Genomic DNA, 25,091 nt, shown 5'->3' with positions numbered 1-25,091 from the left:
GGATGTGATTACGTTCTCTTTGGCTTTTCCTTTCCTACTTTTTCTGTTTCTAATCAAATGTAGCAACTAAAAATAGTGTTGACTCCATCTAAAAAGTAACTTTTCTAAAGCTCTCAGATATGAATCAGTTCACTGTCATTTTGTACTCATTTTGTGCACATGACGTTCTTTTAAATCTTTTTTCTTTTCTCTATATACACTATATTGCCAAAAGTATTGGGTCTCCCCCTTCTAATGTTTAAGCATATAAAGATATTCTAGGGAATTGTGTTTTTAATTTTATAACAACAGTTTGGACATAACCCTTTTCTAGTCTAACATGACAGTGCCTCTGTGTATAAGGCAAGGTACAAAAATAAATGATTGATTCAGTCAGTGTGGAAGAACTTGACTGGTCTGCAGAAAGCAAAGTCCTAATCCCAGTTGAAATTGTGACTTTAAATGCAGACCTCGAGCCGAAAACTCATCACCAAACACCAATGATTTGTACATACACTATATGGACAAAAGTATTGGGACACCCCCTTCTTTAGAACAGAAGGCGGCACTTCCAAAACTGTGGCAACAAAGATGGAAGCATAATTCACATATTTAAGAACTGTATTTCCATCTCTGTTGCAACAGTTTTCATCAGTTTCAGTTTTCCCTTAATAAAAAACCCCTTACAAACATGCAAAAAAAAAAAAATCAGGAAGGAAGGGTGTCAACACTTTTTCACACTACTATGTGTGTGTGTGTGTGTGTGTGTGTATATATGTAGGTAGGTACACACGTACGTTCACTCACTCACTCACTGGCCACTTTATTAGGTACACCTTGCTAGTACCGGGTTGGGCCCCCTTTTGCCTTCAGAACTGCCTTAATTCTTTGTGACAGATTCAACAAGGTGTTGGAAACATTCCTCAGAGATTCGGATCCATATTGACATATCATCACGCAGTTTCTGCAGATTTGTCAGCTACACATCCATGATGCGAATCTCCCGTTCCACCACATCCCAAATGTACTCTATTGGATTGAGATCTGGTGACTGTGGAGGCCATTTGAGTAAAGTGAACTCATTGTCATGTTCAAGAAACCAGTCTGAGATGATTTGAGCTTCGTGAGATGGTGCATTATCCTGCTGGAAGTAGCCATCAGAAGATGGGTACACTGTAGTCATAAAGGGATGGACATGGTCAGCAATAATACTCAGGTAGGCTGTGGTGTTTAAACGATGCTCAATTGGTACTAAGGGGCCCAAAGTGTGCCAAGAAAATATCCCCCACACCATTACACCACCACCAGCCTGAACCGTTGAGACAAGGCAGGGTGGAGCCATACTTTCATGTTCTTTACGCCAAACTCTGACCCTACCATCTGAATGTCGCAGTAGAAATCGAGACTCATCAGACCAGGCAACTTTTTTCCAATCTTCTATTGTCCAATTTTGGTGAGCCTGTGCGAATTGTAGCCTCTGTTTCCTGTTCTTAGCTGACAGGAGCTGTACCCTGTGTTGTCTTCTGCTGCTGTAGCCCATCTGCTTCAGGGTTCGACGTATTGTGCGTTCAGATATGGTATTCTGCATACCTTGGTTGTAACGAGTGGTTATTTCAGTTACTGTTGCCTTTCTATCTCTAACCAGTCTGCCCATTCTCCTCTGACCTCTGACATCAACAAGGCATTTTCGTCCACACAACTATCGCTCACTGGATATTTTCTCTTTTTCGGAATATTCTCTGTAAACCCTAGAGATGGTTGTGCATGAAAATCCCAGTAGATCATTTGTGTTACCAAGCAATTGAACAGGTGTACCTAATAAAGTGGCCTGTGTGTGTGTATGTATGTGTGTATGTGTATATATATATGTGTATATAAAAAAACATACAACCAAGTAGGAGCATATAACAAACAACGAGTGCTTTCAGTATTTAAGATTATCTGAACGTTTCCGTCAAGAACTTTGAGTGATTTTTCTTAATCTTTACTGTTCTTTTTTACTATGACATCATAGACAGCGGGAGATCTATTAAGCTGCATTCACGCACGGATCTCTTTTGAAATATAAGAAGCAATGTGGTTTGTCCTGTCCGTTTAATCCCTTAAGACATACCTGGCTGTGTTTACATTAATTTTGCGTCATAAAACACACACAGCCACATGCACGAGCAGTCTACACAAAGCATTTGAAATTGAAAACCGCCTTCTGTTAGTGAGGTTCATATTTTAAATGTATAAGTCCACTGCATTCCAAACCACATAAATGATGACTTCGTAGAGCATTTGTAAGGAAAAGACAGACGGGCCAGACCGCACACTTCAAGTGTAACATCAAACAAAGCGCGCATCCTGTGCAATGAAGCCCGTGAATGTCGTTGTAATTCGCTTCAACCTTTCCGAACTTTATGAAAGATTATTTTACGGAAGATTCGAGTGGTGTATGTGTGTGAGGAATTGGAAGCAAGCAGAATACAGGTGTTTCTAAAGCAAACTCAGCGTCATCGCACAACTGGTTAAAAACTAAGCTCAGAATCGATCCAGAATCGTTGGAGAGAGAATCGCAATGCATCAATGGATCTTTTTTTTTTTTTCGGCGGACCGATTATACTGGAGCACCTACTAGCGTTGACGCAAAGAACGGACTTGCGTTCTCGTGGAGACCGGTCTTGCCTATGAGGCGCTGGGCTCGACAAAAGTCAAGCGAACACGGGGAGAGTGCGCGAGAGAGAGCTTCCTTGGAAGAACGAACTCGGAAGGACACGAGAACACAGAACGCACACTTATGAGAATTGAATTACTGCGTTCCTGCTTAACTGACCGCATAGTCTCAGCATAAGAAACGGCCAATGAACAATCAATATTACAAAATGTCATAACTTATTAAAACATTTCATACTATTATAGATATTACTTTCATATAATTGTATTGTGTTTTATTTTACAGCGTTATATGTTTTACGGTTAAGATTAATTTTAATATGCCAATAAAAATGCAGACTTTCTCCGGCTCTTATAACTTTATTAAAATTAACCAAAACAAAACGATAAATGTTTACTTTCAACTTGAAGAGCCGTTAAGTATTTGTGAGAGCGACTATAAAGCTTACAGGTTTCCGTACACCGGCCACCCACAGCGTTTTCTGGGATTTCTAACAGCTCGATTCTCTCAAGTCTGCACTCGGTGCATCCTCAGTTTCAAGAACTTATCCGGGCACTTTCATGCATCCTCTGTACTTGCATTCTTGAGAATTGGAACTGAACTTCGACGGTTAATGATGACATAGAACGAGAACACACAAGGACGCAAGATCGCTGAAGAACGCATATTGAGAAACAGCCAAAGACAAACCACAGTGAACATGGACAAAGAAGCTGATGAGACCGCTTTGGTTGGCCCTGTGGATGGGAAATTTAAAAATCCATATAAAAAAACGTACTTCTCACTGTTCTCAGGTCAAATATTTATATGCGATTAAAATGCGATTAATTTCGATTAATTAATTACAAAGCCTCTAATTAATTAGATTCATTTTTTTAATCGAGTCCCGGCCCTAGTATATATATGTGTGTGTGTGTGTATATGTGTATATATGTGTGTGTGTGTGTGTGTGTGTGTATATGTGTGTGTGTGTGTGTGTATATGTGTGTGTGTGTGTGTGTACACATGAAATATCAGTTTTGATTTCATGGTGACTTTTAGGTGTTTTTTGTGCTTTTTTGAGCTTGAAAGCCCCCGTTTACATTAAATGGAAAAGAGTAGCCAAGATATCTCCTATTATCTTACGTTTTATGCGTCAAGTCAGTCATACGATTCTAAAATGACGAGGGTAAATGAATGACACAAATTTCTACCTTCATAGACTATTTTGCAAATCACTCACTTTTTTTGGAGCTTAACATATCAAAGTGGCCAGTGAAATGCTTGAGCAGGAAACCCTTGAGCAGATCTTTGCCCTTGTCAAGTGGTCAACTCCTTGTCACTTCAGACAGTAATAGAGCGTCTATGCCAAAACTGAGATCGGCTGGACAGAATAAGAGCGAAGAGACATCATTTGAAAGGCACAGGAATGATGTTCTGCTTGGTCATTGGAAACTTTGTTCAGTTTCACTGTGGATGAGGGGACTGGTAAGAATCTGAGTTGGTCTAAGAAAATTTGCTTTTCAACTGTCGGGCTCGGAAGAAGTTAAATGGACAAATGAAGAATTTTTTCCTCTCTCCACAGTGTATTCGATTAGCCTGAGCCCATTCTCTTTTGTTCTGTCTTCACATGAGTGGTGTTATTGTAACAAGCTCATAGATGAATCTTCATTGGCTCTCCACAAGCTCCTCAGATGTAAAGGGTTCAAACAAAAGCTTCACTTTCTAGAAGAGAATGTTTTTGCATCTGTATTGAATTACTAAAGTGCTCAGGAATGGGTGAGTCATTCATGCGGAGGCATCCGTAGCTTCAGTGCAGTTTTTTTTTTTTTTTTAGTTTTTCTGAGGAAATTACTCAGGGTTTCTCTTAGCTTTGAGTCATGTGGATGTGTAGAGTTGTATTAATCTAGAACTGTTATTTCTGCAGTCAAAGTCCCTTAAGGGCAACTCTCACAATACCACTCAAATATGGTGTCTGTCAAAGTAGTTTGTCCTTTGATGTGTGCTCTCCTAAGGAAACTCTGAAATGCCATGAAAAGTTAAAGGTGTCCCAGCCCTCCAGTGTGTCTGTTGCTTGATGTGTAAATCTGAATTGAGCTGGTTTCTACTCCCTCTATATTTCTCCCCTCTCCTCCTCTCTGAAGTTGGAAATACAAGTCTCCTTTGCGGTGTTTTATTATTATTTATTTTTTTCTTTTAGTTGCACTGTGTTAAGAGATCTCATGTTTGGTTTACGGTTTCTTAGTAATTGAAAGTGTGCTGCTTTCTCTGTGTGTCTCTGTGTCTAGAAGCACTAGACATCTAGTTCCTGCTAAAAGTAAATTGTTCATATGTTCTACTCCAGCACTTTGCGTTTTAATTTAATTTTCATTATATTTATAGACATTTTGGATATGGCCCATTTTATAGAATCACATTTAATGAGATTATCTTTTTTTTTTTCTAGTTTTATTTTTTTTTTTATGAATCTTATACTTTTTTTGCTTTGCTATTCACTGCTTTTTTTATTATTGAAAACAGATTGTCCCTCTTTTCTACATGAATACTGATTGGTGATTGGTTGTGTGAGTAATGAGGTTCCCCTTGGTCTTTTTCTCTTTGTAGGCGGAAGGAGAAGATAATCTAAAGAAGATGCAGCTTATGGAGCTGGCCATTCTGAACGGAACATACAGAGACACCAACATCAAAACACGTAAGGAGACACATTCACACCTCGACAGCTCAGGAACTTTATATAGAGACACTCCAGAATAAATAGACTTGAACATCAGCACGCCCACAAGACAGTCATGAAGCTAACTATTAGGGAATAATGTGAGTTCAGCTGTGATTGTGTTGCACAGTGACTAAAGAGGTTTGTTTAAATGCTTACACACACAAAATCACACCAGTATTTGTTAGGGCACAGAGCATACACACACAATATCAAATCACAACCAACCATAATCCATCTCTTGTATCCATCCTTAATCCACATGTAAATACGCATACGTACACACACAGTGATACACACGTTGTTTTCTGTGCTGACTTATTCTGACCATAAATGAGCAATTAAATAAAAAAACACTGCGCATATGAGAGTTCATCAGACATGAGATTCTCGTTTTAATTCAAGAAAAGAACCCTGTTCGCTGCACACTCCTCATGAAAACATCTAATCATCTGCCCACAGTCTAGTATTTCTTTCTCTCATGATCCCTCCCTCTGTCTCTCCCTCTCTCTTTTTCTCCTCCTCTCTTTCTCTCTCCCACCTCCTTTCAAAGCTGTTCCAATTGCAATCACAGCTCGTGTTATCTTGGTGTGGCATACAGAATAATTTTGCTGCATGATTGTGTGTTTTAGGTTGTCTTTAGGTCATAAACTTTTATTATTGCTCAAAGATATTAGTTTACGATTCCACCCATGTCATACATATTCATTACTGCAATGCATTTCCACATTGACATAAAGGGTTTTGGGCTTTCATACTACTCTGTAAAGTAATATTTGCATGATTGTATAGATGACTGTATTGATATATGTATGTGTGCATGCATATTTTAGGTATATATGACAGGGACAGAAACACATCTGTTTCGCTTCAGTGCAGAATGTTCACAAGGGTTTTAATTTTCAGCCTTGTTGTGGTTTATTTCCTCTCTACATCTGCACTAAATGTCCCAATGGCATGTAGAGATTTTGATTCATGTGGGAAAGCTTATGGCAAGTTAGTGGAATCAATTCTAGAAAGTGCGCTTCAGAGTTACAACTATAAGAAATAACATCAGCATTTTTTAGCATACAAACTTAATGCGGTTTCATCTACATGCCACAGGACATCAGGTTTAGATGTGCTGCTTTAAATCAGTGACTCTGTGTTGTGTATTAGTGCCACTGTTTTGATGATCGGTTTGCCCTGGTATGATCAATCATCAGTTCTTCCTTGTGTTTTAGTTTTGATTAATTTTTGTAATGATTTTGGTTGTGGGTTTTAGTTTGCTTTAGAGTGTAATTTTTTTTGTGGTTCATTGATCATTGCATGGACTAATTTTCCTTTATTTTTCCCCCCACCCTCTTTTTCCCTCTTTTCGTGTACTTCTGTTTTCCTTTCCCTGCCTGTGCTTTTCACACATCTGTTTTTGTGCCTTCTGTCCATTTCTGCTTTTCCCCCTTCTGCTCTGAAAATTTTATACACATTCACACACCCAACCTCCCCTATCGCTCTATCTCTCCCATTACTTCTCTCTCCGTGTCTCTTGTTCTCTCTCTTTTACTCTTTCTATCTTTCACTCTTCTGTTTACGGCAGCCACCCTTGCGTTCTCTCTTGCAGCAGCGGCAGCAGCTGCTCAAGGCCCGCGTCTGATCGCGGGCCCTGGGGGTCAGGTCCTCCCCCCGTCCGCCCTCAGGCCCCCCACTCCGGCAGGGACCCCCATCATGAACATCATTCGGCCCACTCAGATGGCCACTGTGCTACCCAATGGCACACCTACCCTGGTGCCCCCGACGCCCGATGCGGGCATTATCTACACCACGCCCTACGACTACCCTTATGCCTTGGCGCCCACGTCTCTGCTGGAATATCCCATCGACCACAGCGGAGTCCTAGGTAAGCGGGCGTGGGGGCTTGGCATTTCACCCTTCGGTGCCCCGCAAGAGGGTTTTCCCGGGGTGTTTTACGGGGGCATGTTGGATGGGTCGTCACCCGGCCCAGTTCAGGACTCACTGAAAGGTAAATATGTAATGACTAGCTCATGCTAGCGGGCTAGGTAACCCAGGTGATTTAAAGACTTAACTACATAGACACAAAAAATACATTTGCTACCGAGACGGGCTGGTAAAGGGACCATTTATCTGTGTCTTAACTGAGGTATATTCATCTTTTTAAAATGTTTTATTTTTTATTTTTATTTAATTTTTTTCCTGCTGCGTAAGAAGTCTTTTCTCAGGGCACACGCGCACACTCGCTCTTGCAGACAATAGCGACATGCTTGCTTGCCCACATCTTTTTTTTTTTTGTCTCTTTCTCTCTCTCATGCCGGAGGCTTTGTCAGGCAGGCTACTGGTGGATCCCCTCGGATTTCTCCTGGCTTTTGAAATCATTTCTCTCTTCCCTGCTGTAGCAGGCCTTGGTACCAGTGCTGAGCGGCAGAGAGAGAGAAAGAGCCCAGAGTCCCGTTGGGGATGTTCCTTAAATTCTTCCACTGTTCTCACTGTATCCAATTGTCTTATTTTACCCTTGTGAACTTGAGCGCTCGACCCTATTCAGAGAGAATTACCCATACTCCCCTGCCTAGTGAGGGGCTTCTGCAAACACTTGCAAATAAGATAGATGATAACCACGACTTCACAACCTCTTTTATAGACTCAACGCTTTGCATCAAATCAATGTAAACATTAGGAATCAGTCATTTTAAATTGAGATGGTAATCAATAGCATGATAAAATCATGTCTGCCAGAAGCCGAATGTTGCACTTGAATAGCTTTGGTTTGTGCTTGTCTTTGGTTCGATGGAGGGAGTTCAGTTCACTGGATGCTGTATAGTTGGCACGTTTGGGTCTTTCGCTGTTCTGACAGTGCCGTGTTTCCACTTTTAAAATTAAACACTCGCTAGCTTAGCAGCCTTTTATTTACTTTACAGTATCGATCCAACATCAATCCACCCCCAGACCAGACCATGTCCTCTCTCACTCGCTCCCTTTCGCTCACTGGCTGGGCTTCTGTGCAATCAGAAGTGATTTGTTGGACATCTGCTGTTGCAGTATAGCATGTGGGCGTATACACACACAGTTAGAGGGAACGGTTAGCACTTCCAGAATTTCTCCTGAGGAGAGCTAAAACATTCGTGCTTAGCAGCTATTCTTTGATGTCATTATGTGATTTTGTACAATCATCACACCTTGCCAGGCCCACATGGAGCTCTGCAGAGTCATGCAGAATTGGAATGCCGTTCATTCTCAAGGTGTTTGTTAAATAATTTGGTTCCGCTACCAGAAACAAATTTCTGTTGCGTTAATCTGATATTCCACATATTTGTGCTTAAATCGATTACACTGATTTTCCCCTTCCCAAAAAATGTGCCGCATCTACAAATTCTTATCTTGACTTGCTCATAAAAATGTTCAATGTTTATAATCCCTTTTTTTGAAATGTCAGTTAATATTTTGTATTAGTTTTTGGTACTGTATTTTGTATGGTTTGAAATTTTTGGTTGATTGGGAGACTGAAATATTGCTTCCTTCACCAATCCGTCTCAAGGTCTGTGTATGCCAAGAGCGAAACAAAACAACTCTGGCAATTCACATACTGTAATGTTACATCAATTTTGTTTATACAAAATTCTCTTATTTTAATGCAAAATGCAACCTTATCATATTTCTTTCATTTTAAACCAAAATAACCTGCAAAACTTCCCACCACATTCACTTGCCAGTGAAATCTGTTTTATCAGTTGAGTTGCATTGTAAGCCTGATGATGATGATAAAACAACCGATAAAGAAAGTTGTATTCAAATTAATGCTTTGACATAGGAATATAGCACTGTATAATAATAAACAAGGTGTACTGTGACTACATCTTGTCTGTTGCCAGTATTTATATTACTTAACAGTTGTTTATATTATTTTCTTTTTATTCTGAGACCAACAGTATTAACAGCTGCCAACTGCACATCTATCTGGAATTCCAATCCAGGCACATAAATAACAAAATATATATATTATTGGTTTGACTATAGAGAACAATCAATGTATGGAGCAAAAGAAAAAAACTAGTCATTCATGCATTTTCACTTTTTTACAATTTATAGAGAAATTTCGCTCTTGGTGTTGAATGGACCTTCGCTATGGAACCAATTACTAGTCCCCTATCAAGAGTTATTTCAAATCGATTTGTTCTGTGCGTTCGTTACCTTTGAGATTGGCCAAGGAGATCATGTAAATTCATTTTATCATCAACGTGCTTAGAATTTGCAATCTATTCTAGTTTTTTACTTATTTCACTTATGAATTCTTGTGAGCAGAGAACGAAATGCAGAGATGAAGTTTAGCAAGCCAGGTGCTGTCATACAGTAATCACAGGGTGTCAAAACTTGATTAACATTTGCTATCAAATGACACTGCTTCCACTATAGTAATTGGTTTTTTCCTAAAACACACCTTTTTTGTCTTTTTTTTTTTTTTTTTTTTTTAAACACGATTCCTTGCCAGCCCGTCTCAAACAATCTTAGAATCTAGTAAGTCAAAGCAATTACTGTTTTTTTATGCATTTATTACTCTTGTTTATGAATTTCTACCCAATGTGTTGATATTGTGAATATGTATTATATGTGGAAACAAATGCATAAATTTGAAATATAGATGAGATTTCATGTAAAGCCTGTTTCACATCTAGCCAGTTGAAGCTGAGATTCATTTCGAATGGATCTCTAAAATAAAAGGTCAAAATTAGATGTGTTCTGTATTTCTCTGGTTTCTAGAGTTCTGCTGCAGCGATATGTGGTCTAGCTGTGGTCCACAGGCTTTACATGTATGTTTTGTTTCCTGGGCTGAACCATGTCTAACCTTATGGACCTGTTGTAATCTAGGTGCAATGGCTACTAAAGTGCGGAGACATGATTCACGGGTCCATCCTTACCAAAGGATAGTGACCACAGACAGAGGTTAGTTAGATAAGATACTTCTACCTTTTTCTGAAATTCTTTGTTTCTTTACCTCTGAACGGGGGATCATACATGTTTATACACTGCGTATCTTTACTGTGGAAATGTTTACATGTGAAATGTCTCTGGAAACACTCAGGTTTGCGGAAGTTTATGACTGTAACTGAATTAAATGCCATTTGTTTCATAGCTTTATATATCACTGCATTTCTTAACTACGTCTAGATCCCAAAAATAGATTGTTGGTGTTTTTTTGTTTTGTTTTTTTTCATTAGTTTAAATCGTTTTTAAGATACAAAGGGACTGGAATAAGCTTCCATTGCCAGCATTGCCATTGGCTAAGCGCATAAGCTATTACCTCAATATATTTATATGCATATATATTTTAAGTATCTCAGGTTAAGCTAATCAGATTTTGTTTGTTCAACTCGAAATGTAAAAATGTACTTTACACCGTTATTTCGTTTTACTGAAGGTACTATTTTTTTTTTATAGCAGATGTATTTTTGAATCCTGTGTATACGTTCACTGAAAAATAAAGAAAAAATCCAAAGCGATATTTCGCGACCTTTATCTGTTTATTTGCGTAACGTAGCGCTAGCTCTCTGATTCCCCCTCACAACTAATTACACTGTTCGTAACACGCATTTAGACTCAAGACACTAAAATGTTACTAGTTTTTGTTTGAATGTGTTTTTCTCGTTTGTCTGTGATACCTCTCTGCTTTTGTTTGTGGGAATATGGGGCATTGTAGCGCTTTAATTACATGTAATAACGTTCTTATTGAACTGATCATGGCGTTAGAGTCATGATCATAACCAGGTTTAGCCTGTGTTTGTCTCTTGGCCATGGAATTAGGGGGTTAAACAAAGATTGCATTCATTTTGCTGTTAAAATGATGTCATTCCGGTCTCTTCTTGCTAACTAATATCTTTTCTACCTTTTTTTTTTTTTTTCTTTGTTTTCGTTTTTGTTCCTAACCACCTAGCCGCCACCGGCAACTAACAAATGACCTCTGAACTCTGAACTCTTCACCCAATGATGAGCCGCCCAAGCCTGCCTGCTGATCAGATTAACTGGTAATTGCCTTTTGCTAGCCTGGTGGACGCAGAGAGAGAGGCACCTGTCCGAGCAGTGATCCTAACATAAACCAACATAAAACACAACAACCCTCCATACCAACACACGTTGTGTAGCGATAACAACGATGATACTCTATTTTGTTATCTTTTTTTTTTTTTTTTTTTTTTTTACTATTTCTTTCTTTTTCTTTTAAAATCTCAAATGACTGGGTGGATGTTAACAGTGATGTTGCGTTGCCCGAAAATCTGCACTGAAGTTTAAAAGCAATAAAGAAGCGTCTTCTGCTAATTCAGCCCTTAAATGCATTTATACTCCCAAAGCTCCAATTTAAAAAAAAAAAAAAGAAATGAGAAAAAATTAAAAATGCAACTTGGTGACCCTAGTTTTATCAGATATAATGCTAAACAGGGCATCCAGATAATTTCTATATGCTACCCCACCCATTTAAACTGTCACCATGAATAATCAGCAAAGGAAAAAGAAGGAAAGAAATCTGCACTCACACCAACTTGTGTATTTCCTGTCCTTCTCTGATGTAATCCTGTGTTTTTCAGTTGATGAGTTTTACTGTGCTGACACATTCTGGGTGTGCCTGTCCAGCTGACTTAGAGCATGGCTATGATAATGACAGACTGCAAAAAGCTTGTTTTGATTTCTTTGTTCTGTTACTTCTCCCTATTTTGTTTCTTATGTTTCCATGTATCTTATTAGCGTTTGGCAATACTTGCAGGTTTATAGGTGCTGCTCATTGCAGTATATGTGCCAGCTCAGTAGGGGGCGGTAGGCAGAGTCAGGCAGGGCAAGAGCTGTTTGGGGTGAAGTGTTTTTGGAGTCTTCAAATCTAGGATATTCAGGGTTGGATAGCTGGGATATGAACCGGAATCAGTTTACTGAACTATGCCATCCCAAAAACACTCAACCCTTCCCCACATACAGTGCCTGAACTTTCTACAAATCTTTCTTTGAATGAGCTGTGAGATAGACAAAAAAAAAAAAAAAAAGTATTGTGCGCGCATTTAGCCAAAGGGTTTCCATTTAATGAATTTCATATATCTATGAGTATGTATCTAACCGCCAAGGGTTCTGTCATTTTAGTCTAGAGTTTGAAAAGGTTTGATGTCATGCCTGTATCTGTTTGTTATAATAGCAAATCAAAAGATGGATGAAATGGTGATGAATTGTCCCACAAGACGCTAATTTCCTTGATGTACAAAAGCAATGAACACTAAGGAAGATGAATAAGGTAGACAGAACGGGGGAGGGTTTAACCTCACTGCTGTATGTACACGATTTCTTTTGGTTTCTGTTGATTTATCTAATTGTTTTTCTTTCATTTTTTAAATTTTTAAAACTTTCTCTCCCCCGTCCAACCTTCCAAAAATCAGTTCAATTGAGTTGAAACTAAATGCAGGTGTTCTTGCCCTCATGAATTGAAATTCACGATTGGGAAGCGACTGAGTAATTTCTAATCGTTTCAAATAGCCCATCCACAATGTGTCCTGCATACCCCCAGCTACTGAGCCCACTCTCATTTCTATACACCCTCTCGAGAAAACATAGGATGTGAAAGCCATGTCTGCCTGTTTCGAATTGCTTTATACATACATGATATATATATATATAAAATGTATACAAATGTAGATATGTCATTGCATATTAAAATACAGAAAGATCAAAATTAGATACTTTTACAGGGTGCTGGAGAAGAAATATATATTTTTGGCAATTTTAGCTTTTTATACTTAACTTGCAGTTACAAAATATGAAACATAATACAAAAAAAAATATAAAAACATTTGTAGAATAGTACAGCGAAAGGTTGCGTGACTTTGGATACTATTGGCCAAAGGGAAAAAAACAGACCAATATAGTCAAACCTGTTGGAGGAATTGCATGACATGAGAGGAGAAGAGTATAGTTAGAGAGATAAGTGCCTTACTGACGGTCGTTTCTTTTCCGAGTGTTACATTGTTCAATAATATCCAGCACCAACAAGGAATAGTGCAGAGCGAGGGAGGGCTTGTGAAGAGGAAGCACCCCAAGAGTTAAACCACGAGGCTGTTGCAGTGTTGTGCCACTGAATCTATTCTATGCAAAGGAATAGCAGTCATTTGACCAGCTAACTATGTGCCATGATTCGTCTTCCCAAAATTAAGTTGAAGTCTTTTGTTGTTGTTTCCTTTAATCCCCATTTGAACAAAGTGTTTATTTCTGTTTTATTGCATTGTTATTCTTATATTATGAGGACAAAATCAGCAATGCTGTCTATGTATTTGGTTACTGTGATTTTTGTTAAGAACAACTGCCAATCATGATGTGGAAGTCTGCCAGGTGTTTTAGAACGGAGATTTCTCAATGAATTGGACTTTTCCTGAAACCTCCTCTTGTTTCAAGATTTGCAAACTGGAAGCTATTGATCATATTTGCCAAAACATACGTTATTTTATGCCAAGGAAGTGTTTTTGCTTTTTGTTTTTGATCTAAAAGACCAGAAGGATGAGGGGAAAAGTATTCAGCCTTTTTGGCGTTTCACAAAGGTTAGATGTAGCTTTACAGTGCACTGATCTGAAAAGAGCAAATAATGCTAATAATTTACTCAAAGTATTACTGAGAGGAAGGTCACTGGGATATCCATCAGTGCCAAACCCAAACAGTCACAGAAGAGCCACAGTATCAAATCACACGCTCAAGATCAGCAGTTTTCAATCGTTGAAACAACCGGTGTTCATCACATTCTGTAAGATTACATTCAACTTTGTGTCCTGTAACCCTGGCAGTCTCTGATGTAGTCTTGTTCTTCACTTGTGTTACACAAAAAGGTCAATGTCTTTTTTTTTTTTTTCTGTCCTCTGTGTTATACATATTTTTAAACCTATTGAAATAATGAAATGCAATATTAGAATGGAGCAAAGACGACTACAGAGAGATGGACAGTATTAAAGGAATCCCCTCTGCCATGTTACTACATGCTGTTAATGTTTTGGAGTTAGGTTTAGTCTATCAGGTGTATGGAGAAAACTCTTGTGTTCTCTTCCGCCTGCCTACTACACGTGTAATGTAAATTACAGCCATTGTTACAGGTTTCTAATGTATTTTTCTAACTTCATTTTCTATGTACAAGTCATTATTTTCTGATCTCCTTTTGTGATGAAACCCACTACACCTTTTTTTTTTTTTTTTTTTTTTTTTTCTCTCCATGTCCTCTCTCCTCCTCTGCTCTCCTTCTCAGCCCACTCTTTACTCAAATCTGTCTCTCATTGGGAGCGTTGCCTTTTCCTACAGTTATTTTGTTTTCTTGCTGATTCTTTAGCTTGTTTAACTCATTAGCAACTTTAGTTCCTCTTGTCATAGGTATTTTTACATGCTTGCATTTAGTTTTTATGGTGTATGCTGTTATTTTTTTCTTAACATCCTTGGCATTTATTTTAATAAACATTCTTAGTAAGAATTTTACTAACTTTGCTGATATTATTTTGTTGTGTTTTTTTTTTAACCAGTTTAATAAATTACTACCTTGGTCTGGTTCACGGACTAACACGATTAAATCTGGTGTGTGAACACCCTCGCAGTTTCTCACACACACACACACACACACACACACATTCAAACAGATGCATTTTTCAGAGGTCCATACACATTTACAGTTCTCACACACTTCCACGCAGTCTAACAGGTAAATGTGCACAAGGCAGTCCGTCCTTCACTCCACTTTCATCTTTGTCGCTGTAGAAATCTTCCCAAGCGTGTGCTGCCATGCCTTGTCTGCCTCACTTTTCAGTTTAATGGTGCTACTGGTGTTTCCACGCTGCTTTCTTTACAACTGTAATGTAATTGGGAGTTAGATCTCTGTAGTCAAAGCACAACTTTGTTACAAAACACTACAACTGGAAATATTTAGTCCAATTTGGGATCTTTTTGTCCTTGAATAGGCTCTAAACGGTGCCCTTTCTTTTTAAAATCCTGTTGAGCCTCAGGAATCGATGCATTTACTGCCACCATTGAAGGTAATTTGCTTTAGCCTAACTCATCAGTGCAAATGAATGACCATCCTGCCCAAACTTCTAGTGCCTCTGATCTCAGCTCTGCTCCGTCATTCAGCCATCAGGCTTCATATGTAACGGGTCATGTGGAGTTTTTGGAGGTCGTTTGACCTGCAGAGGTGGCGGTGAGATGAGGTGTCTGCAAGGGCTGCTTGCTGTTTGCTTTTCAGAGCATTTACGTGAACGAAAGTACTAACAAACTAGTCTGCCCTTGTAGGAATTGCTTGGGTGTTGTTGCCTTGGAGACTAAAGTCAGGGTCCTCACTGTATGAGTTTTTTTTTTTTTTTTTAATTCAATATTTTCTGTGGGGAAATGTTTTGTAAACAACCCAAGCACAATGTGTAATAATGTGACTTTTTTTGTCCTAATAAATTTTTCACTAATTTGAAATGCATTGCAACTGCACAAATATTTTTTTTTTTTTTTTTTTTTTTTTAAGACCACCTTTATCCCACTAAGTGAAGCTTCAGAATGGAAAACATGCATTATATGTTGACTGACTGAAGTTGTATTCATCTTCATTTTGAAGAGCAAACAAAGCCTTAATATTATATTAATTAAGGGAAGGTTTCACAAGCAAAAATGTCCTCAGGGAATGTTTCCTCACAGGTCACAATCACCAGCATTCAAATCATTAAATAATAATTTTGATAATTCATTGATTGTTTGTGGTTTATAAAAGCATTTGGTCCAGTAGTTTCTGTGTGGAGAGCTGTAGCACGGTTCTCAAATAAAAAGCTTAAGAGCAAGAGTGTTTTCTTTTGCTTTTAAAGAGATCTTGTTGCTGAAATGGCCCACAAAACAGGTTTGTGCAAAGACTTTTCAAAGACCGTTTATATAAATATTACTATTTTATATATTAATAAATAAAATATTTTTATTATATATAAATACATTTGATATATATATATATATATATATATATATATATATATATACACACACACACATTTATTTGAAATTGTCTTCATATAGATTGTGTATGGAGGTGTAAAAAGTTGTGTGAAGAGAACCTGTTTTTCATGGCAAAAATAATTCAAAAGGATCTTTGTAATGTGTGCAATAAAGGGCAGTGTTTTCTGCTGCTTTTTCATTGCTGTAAGATGACATTGTTTTGCGACCGTTTTTCACTGAGGACATCAGATCAAACTCTGCAGTTTGAATCCGTGGCTTTGTGTTCAGGTAAGTTACATTCAATTAAAGAAATGGCAGCGAGTCTAAATGTCACAGGTTTGACTTCAATGAAGAATCATTTAAGTCAAATGAAGCAGAGTCTGTGAAGTCTGACCTGTAGACCCGAAACTGATGAGTAGTGTTATGAACTCCGTGTATTTATTGAGACTCTGAAATGCAATCAAAAGATTATCTATTATATATATATATATATATATATATATATATGGATATGCGGATAAAATGTTGGATGTTTTTGCACAGTTTGGTTTTATCTACTTCATGTAATACACCTCCCTAGAGAATTTAATAGCTGTAATAGAATTACCACTGATCTGTTGTACTGCAACTGCACATAAATGCGTAAAAGAGCCAGTCTATGGATCAAGTTTAGAGTGGATTTTAAACTATCTTTCTTACTCTATAGTACATCTCAATCCATCGCCTCATGCCTAGACTTGGCTCCGGCACCCCTAGTGTCTCTAGCTCTCACCAAGAATTTGAGTTTTGAATGAAGGCGCAAGTCAGTTTTGGCCAGCAGAAGTCGAGATATCAAAAGAGTGTTTGTAACTGGAGCAGCTGGCAGCTTTATCAAAGCAAGAAAGAGAGAGGAAGAGAGGAGGGGTGTCGCAAGTAACAAATGATCCCAGTTCCTGCAGAATAAATCAGGAGCATTCATCAGGACACAGCTGTGTGTGGTGTGTGTATTTGAAGGAAAGAGAGATGCTCTGTTCTATGTGTTTTTGGCATCTTGTGGAGGTTGATGAATAGTGTCTTGTGCTTCAGGTCTCAATGACCAGCTGGTGTGTAAGAACTTTCTACCTTTCCAAATCTTGTCTATTGAGAGAAAGAACATACTATTGCTTTTGCTGTTATTTGCATTCTCATTAATGCACATTATTACACAGATTCCAAATTGGAATAAACTTGGAATTTCAAATTGGTCGGTCTGTGTGAATGTTGCATCAGTCCTTTGACAGTGTTGTTAATGTTACACTGAAAAAAAAAGTTTTTGCATGCATATTTAAGTATGGAATTAAGTCAAATCTACTTAACTAAGTTATGCAATTTTACATAAGTTTAATGTGGCCAGTTAGAGATTGATGAGTAACTTCTGCTTAATTATTTTAAATTTAACCTGCAATACTCAAGTACATTTCACTCAGTCACGGTCTGTAAACTTTACTCAATCAACATAACACTGGAAAAAAAAATGACAGTACGGCATGTGGTTCACTAACAATCACATACGTAAGCAAGTAGACAGTTCATTATTCTATGGTAATATGTTTACTCAACATAGTTATAACTGAATGAACACAGAGACCTGAATACTTGGCACATGATACACAATGACGGTGACAATCAACAGTGTTTGAGTATGAATGGGTCATTTTAAGTAAAACATTTACTCCAGATGTCACAAAACCGCAAGTTACTTAACAAAAGCAACCATAAAACAGTGTAAATATATCTCGAGAACGAAAAAAAAAAATTTCCTTAATTATTCATGTCCAAGTGTATGATGGGAACAACAGGATCATGACTTCGATGTTTACGTAAACAATCTTCGTAAAAATAACAAACAATTCCAAGTATAATTTATTTATAAGTTCAAACTTTAAATTCCACAAGCTTAAATCGAGTACTAAAACTGGATTTACTTTTCTTTTTTATTCTTGCCTGATCTAAATTATTTAATGTAGAAAATACATTTGTTTTTCTGTAGTATTTACTTCACCACAAAATCATTTCATTGGTGTAATTAAAATAAAAAATAACAATAATAATAATAAGTAAAAATGAATTAATTTAAATCTACAATAACATACAATATTAAATGACAAACTTAAATGTAAAAAAAATCAAAATTTAAAAAAAAATTAAATGTTGCCCTGGCAACAAAATAAAATAAGTTGAAATACTATAATTACGGAAACTGAAATGAATATATATTAACACTAAATTAAAATTTTTTTGAGGGAGGTGGACTAATAACTGACAAAACACATTAAAATGAGAATGAAAAATTATATAAAAGCTCATTCAAAATATGAATTAATAATATAATAGTGTATAAATAATGCTAAAATAACACTGATCTGTAAACTTCTGATTTTGAATATTTCTCTGTATGTCATGGGCCAAATTTAAAAGCATAGTTCACCCAGAAATTAAAATTTTGTCATTGTTTCTGTACGACAAACCTGTATGACTTTTGTTTTTTGTGGAACACAAGAAAATGTAAATTCATTGTTAATATTTTCTTTCTTTTCCTTTTTAAATTTGCTCCATGCCCTGATGCTGCTTTAATACCAATACTGGGGTAAAATAACTGAATTTACACATGGAATTTATAATATTAGTCAATACATTGAAATATTATAATAACATTTCACTGATGGATTAGAGTTAGCAGATTTGGAGTGTGATCATAGTCATTGAATTTTTGAAGGAGTGAAGAGTACGACTGAATGATTGACACAAGAGCTGGAATGTTTCAAAGCACAAAGCCAAATTTTCTCACACAGGAAGAAGTGAATTTCCAGAAATAGATGTTATTTTTCTGTGTCCGCATGGTGTTCATTTCCAGAGGATGAGAAGCCTGTAATATGATTCGCTACAATTAACACTAGGACGTTGACTTCCTCTCTGTAGAGCAGACAGACAGTGCATTAACATCTGCGCCTCTCTCTTTCTCCATCTCGCCTGCTCTCCATCATTTCACTTCATGATAAATGAGCATTTTGTCCCTGACTGTGTGCTTCCTCTAGTCCTCTAATTAATCTGTTTGGTGGGTGTAAACATTAAACTCTATGCTCCTCTATTTTCGATTAATCTCTCTTGTCAAAGATACTTCTTCACAGAGCGCAGGAGAAAAAAACATGTTCCCAGAGGGCAGACAAGGTCTTATGGATGTTCAAAGGGGCCGTTCATACAGGACACGCTCTGCTGGGGGAAAAAATAAAAATAAATAAATAGATGGAGTGAAAGCCATCTCAAAAATGTGGTGATGCCAGGCAGCTATTTTCTATGTAAGTATACTTGAGTGGGAAAGACCAATATCTTCAAAACAGCTGTTTTTAAAGTACATTTGAATAATCAATAAAGACTGCAACTGATAACTTACAAGCGTTTCTTTTGATCAAATCATGCTGCTGGTCCATTTAATGTCAAACTAGTTCTTTTACCTAGTTGTATTCAGAATAAATTTACTCTCCTCCTTGCATTTGTGCCACAAAAATATCACACATTTGTTTTGTAAGAATATATCTTCCTGTTAAAATGACTATTTATCACGTTGTCACATTATAGTGACACATTAGTGTGTTAACACGGCGAAGCATACATCACAGTAAGGTTGCCAGTGGGTTTCGGATTGGACATAAGTAAACAATTATTCACGATTCAGTGCAGAAGTCACGAATGGCTCACTGATCGTGGGAGTCAAAGGGATAACTAATGAACGTGTTCAATGTGAATCTGTTTCACTGACTCATGAAAACAAAGCGGTTCAGTAGAGTCATTTGCTTGCGACTCGGCCGTCCTGGCTCGCACTGTGTTAGATTTGACATGCAGAAAACACAGGTACACGCTGATTTACATAGAGACAACATTTTACAAAACTAAAAAAAGTTTGCCCGATCTTACAATTGCATTTTCGTAGCAGTCTGGTATCACATGTTGACTCACTCTTAAAAATAAAGATTCTTTATTGGCATCAATAGTTCCATTAAAAATCTTTAACATTATATATGTGACCTTGGACCACAAAAACAGTCAAAAGGCTAAATTCTTTTCTGAATAAATAAGCTTTCTATTGATGTATGGTCTGCATAGGACAGTGGTTTATTATGGTTTAGGATAGGACAATATTTGGAGGAGATTTGAAAATCTGGAATCTGAGGGTGCAAAAAATATCGAAATATTGAGAAAATCGCCTTTAAAGTTGTCCAAATGAAGTTCTTATAATGCATATTACTAATCAAAAATTTAATTTTGATATATATGGTAGGAAATTTACTAAATATCTTCATGTAACACAACCTTATTTAATATCCTAATCATTTTTGGCATAAAAGAAAAAACGATAATTTTGACTCATACAATGTATTTTTGGCTATTGCTACAAGTATACGCATGCTACTTAAGACTGGTTTTGTGGTCCAGGGTCACATATATATTATTGCCTAATCCTTTGTTTGTTTTTTGTTTGTTTTACCTTTTGGATATTTGTTGAATTAGATTTTTAATAAGACACCACAGAGTATGAAAACATGTTGTAACGCTACAAAATGCCCTTTTTTTGGAACCTTTATTTTTAAGAGTGTGTAATGTTTTGAAAAAGCCTTGACAATCACAAGCTCATAGTTTTAAACCAAGATGACCTGACCTATGAACTGGAGATTTAAACAGATCCACTATCACCACTGTGCCCTTGAGCAAAGACATTCATGCACCCAATTACTCCAGAGGGACCGTCCCTGCATTTAGTGTGCTGTCGACTCAGATAAAACACTACTAATAGCATTTATAAGGCAGACTGGTTCACACCTGTGAGGCTGTTGTTTAGCCTGTTGATATTGCTTTGTGTTTGTCCTTCATACCTTGTCTCTCTCCCTCGATCTTTTTCACACTACTCCACCTCCCTCACTCTCTTTCTGTTTTCTGGTCTAGAGAAGCCTCTCTTTTCATCAAGGTCCAGACCAGCTCTTTGAAAATTTAATTCGATGTGACAGGCACATCTATTTCTCAGCCAGAATCACTGTAGCGCTTCAGTCTAGATTACATGCTACTCTCCACAGGTGAGCCGTGACCTACACAAAGCAAACAGCAAGAAAGCCATCCAGTTAATCATCAAATTTATGCCTCACATCCTCCTCATGATAGAAAGCACTGAGACAGTGATTGGGAAATAATTACACAGATAAAGGATTTTCCCCCACTTGATTTGATTTCAGGAGGACTTTGTGAAATCACAATTTAAATTGATTGTAGAGGACATTGTGAAATCCTAATGACAATCTATACTCCAGAAGGAGCCGGCGCATCAGTGACTTTTAAAAGAGTTTGTGATGACTACATTTAGTTTTTGTTGGGCAGAATAGATTGTAGATTAGACGCCATATTGAATTTTACATAAAAAGATTGTTTACATTTTGGATGTATTTTATGTTGAATTGTGAAAAGCGTGATGTCTTATTATGACCATAGCACTTTCCGTAGAAATTTGCAATGCTCTAAGTCTAGTGTGACAGTGGCTTTATAAGAGCTTACAAATTTAAAACAGCAGACAACAAATGCAGTGCATGCATATATATAGCTAATAAACAGAAGATTATAATCCATTTGGTATGGACAACAATATAATTATTGTTAGATTTATTGTCCTTGTGAACAGGCCTTAATAATGGGGAGCTTGATCATGTCATGTCAGAATTACTATGAAATTATGTCATAATGCAAACATTCAATAACACTGTTCTAATGTCATCCATTTTTTTGGGTTCAGAACTTGTTTTTCTGTTACTCCATTTGGCTGCATTATTACATAACAACGGTGCAGCATCTATGAATACTACTGCCTTTGTTTTGTTTTCCACTTGACCTTTTGAAACGCACAGAGGAATCCCCGTCTACCTCCAACAAACTGAGTCAGAATTTACAGGAGAGACAATCTATGCGAGAATCTGACCCAGTCCGGCCCGAGGCACAGTGCGTGTGTGTAGAGAGACAGAGAGTAAGAGTCCTATCATGCCTGTGTGCTGAAGGTAAGGGTTATTCCAGTCAAGCACTGAAGTCACCGAGGGGCTTGTACTTGTCGGTTCCTGTCAGACGCGGCAGCTTTTTGTATCTCTCTTTCTTCCCCTATTCTTCCTGCCGGCCTACTTTTCTTTTCTTTTCTTTCTGTCTTTGTCTCTTTCCATCTTTCCTCTCCCTTTGAGTCCTGCTCCAGTAGACCTGCAGGTTTTAATGGCTCTGTGAAACAGTATAAAATCAGCGGGTGCATTGAGTCATTTTAGCCTGAGGACTCTGACTCTGTTTGTCTTTCTGTTGCAGCTGTCACTCTGCAGCCCTCCACATTCACAGTTTCACTTAAACGCCAAAATAAAGAGATAAAATGGTCGTGGTCATTTTATTGTGCGTGGAATAGCCTTTGCCTGCACCCTCGTATCAATCAGTTAAATGAGGTGCTCAGACAGGAGCACAGCACGGCAGTAATAATGGAGTAGATTCTAGAGTTGATGGTCAGAAGACAAGCTGAGAGCTCGCTGTGCTATGGTCAGCTACATCATTAAACACACGCATGCACTCGGATGAACATAATCTAGGAGTTTACAGACTGTATATCTCTCTCATTTCATCCTGGGAAAATTCAATATGGCGTCTGCCCTGATTAAAGTGTACATGCAAATAACTAGAAATGCAGCCAATTTGATAAAACTAGGTGTAGTACTCTGTGTTTATGATTATGATAATACATTTTTAAAAATGATAAGTACTACTTCGCAATAACAAGCACCATAACTGACTGTTTTTTGAACGTTGCAGCTAAAATAACTGGAAGCGGCTGTCACTGGAAGCCTTGCACATTCAAGCTAAAAATGGAAATGCCCATTATTATTCGTGAAGAGCGTGCAATCTGTGATCGCGTTCAATTGCTTTCTTATGTGCGCTGTTTTATCGGTACTTTCGCTTTCAAAGTCGATCGCGTTCAGCAAGGAGGGGAGAGGATGGAAAGTGGGGAGGCACAGTAACTCGTTTGGGGGGCCACGGCCCACCTTGGCGCCGGCCCTGCTGTACGCTCTCTAAAGACGCGCTCTCTCCTTAGAGCACGCGCCGCAATGTCTTCAAGCAGTACCAAGTGTGCCATGCCTCCAAACACAAGGTGAGAAACAATAATCACCGTTTATATAAGGATAGATCAGGTGATTTGTTGTTTGGACCTCTAATTTTACATATATTTATATAATTGGACCTCTAATTAGCTATACTTTATTATCAATTTTAACTTCTAGTTACTTTTCACCCACCCTGTACATAACATATCTAATTATATGTGGGGTTCTTTATACATGCTTATAAGGCCCCGGGCGTATATGATTATTACGTACGTGTGGTATAAGTTGTTCTTGAATTTTTTCGTACATTTAGAATAAATTTTAGTTCGAAAGTTTTTAAAGAATCATGATTTATTCGTGAAAACGTCCATACGCACATTTCACGGCAAAAATTGTGCGTACGCATCTTTAGTGAATGAGACCCATTACTTTTTAAAGAAATACTTTAACAGACCTCACACAGATGCTTTAGAGACTTAGCAATACAGAAAGACAACCGCTCTTTCTCTCTTTACATCAACAAAGCATTCATTTCCCAACTCAAAAGCGATCCACCAGAGCATGGCAGCAGAGAGAGATGAACTGCTGTCCTCATTCATTCTACTCGGTTGCTGCAATGGCCCGTGTCATGTTTGACTGGATCAGTTTGGGCCTAAGCAGACTGCAGTGATTTGAATTGAGCTGTGTGTGTCAGCCAGAAAGACCAGGGAACACTTCCCTGCATAACAGAGGACAGATTGTGCATTTGAGGAGAGAAAATAACAATATAGAAGGATCATAACATTAAATTGTTACGAGACATCTATCAAATGTGTCCTTGGACACATTTAGTGGTACAGTTAGCGTTTGGTTGTATCACCCTATTGTTTTTTTAATCCTAGAGAGACCTTTTAATGTAGACGAGTCTTTTCTCTGCCACTCATAAACCGCAATGCTATTTCATGTCGGTTTCTGGTTGTGTTTAGCCTATTCATGCAAATGACTTGCATTAGTGCATCTAATCTTTGCGTGTCAGTGGAATGAAAAGCTTCTCTCTGTCCCGAACTAGAGGACACTTTTGATGAACATTGGGAGTCTTACTACAAACCCATTAGAAATTATCCTGCTGGTTTAAATCCAATAATTTGTGCTCATCTTCTGCAGATCAGCAGTGGGTTTTCCTGCAACCGCCTGCTGTTTCAGAGGCAGATTCATTATCTGTTGTTTGGACAGGGATTATGCTGATCAGGGCAGCTTAAGGCCCCAGATATAAAGACTCTTAATAAAATTTGTCAGTCAAGCTGAAATGCCATGTTATTTCATGCCACGCGAGCACACGTTTCCACAAAAACTCATCGCACGCTGTTGAAATGCAACTCGAAAGCACAAACTGCTAGAAAATGAGATTCCTCTCTCTTTTTTTTTGTAATTCGCTTCAGTCCTCCATCTTCACACAGAGCCTGACTGCTTTATGCTGCGACATATGTTGCGTTAGTGAAACATACACTGCATTTTGTAATGCTGAGCCCTCTATGTCAAAGCATCTGACAGGAGTGCTAAAAAGTGAAAGACATAATTGCTCAAAAACTGTGTTATGTGTGAAGAAGTGAGAAGAATATGTCATTATGGAAACAAAGATGCTGTTAATGTTCCCTAGAGGGGTTGTCGTGTTGTAGTCACTCAGAGAATGAACTGCTCAAACCTTTGCTGTTTT

The 25,091-nt window shown here is 37.8% G+C and overlaps 1 protein-coding gene across 8 annotated transcripts in view; it reads left to right on the top strand.

Moving 5' to 3' along the window:
- Window positions 1–25,091, top strand: part of LOC306886372 (protein quaking-A) — a 122,299-nt gene that overhangs the window by 62,917 nt on the left and 34,291 nt on the right. Inside the window, exons 5-8 of one of the 8 annotated variants that reach the window (XM_079443413.1) lie at window positions 5,222–5,309; window positions 6,907–7,329; window positions 10,185–10,259; window positions 11,248–13,118. In XM_079443413.1, coding sequence (XP_079299539.1) covers window positions 5,222–5,309; window positions 6,907–7,329; window positions 10,185–10,259; window positions 11,248–11,264 — 603 coding nt within the window. In that variant the 3' untranslated portion in view covers window positions 11,265–13,118. Of the gene's footprint in view, window positions 1–5,221; window positions 5,310–6,906; window positions 7,330–10,184; window positions 10,260–11,247; window positions 13,119–25,091 lie in introns of those variants that run through there. The other 7 variants (XM_079443419.1, XM_079443415.1, XM_079443417.1 and 4 more) reach the window with 7 other exon arrangements.

This window comes from Barbus barbus (genome assembly GCF_936440315.1).
Source record: "Barbus barbus genome assembly, chromosome: 20".
Lineage (NCBI taxonomy): Eukaryota > Metazoa > Chordata > Actinopteri > Cypriniformes > Cyprinidae > Barbus > Barbus barbus.
The sequence above is the reverse complement of the archived record's forward strand: the minus strand, read 5'-3'. Positions and strand labels throughout refer to the sequence as shown.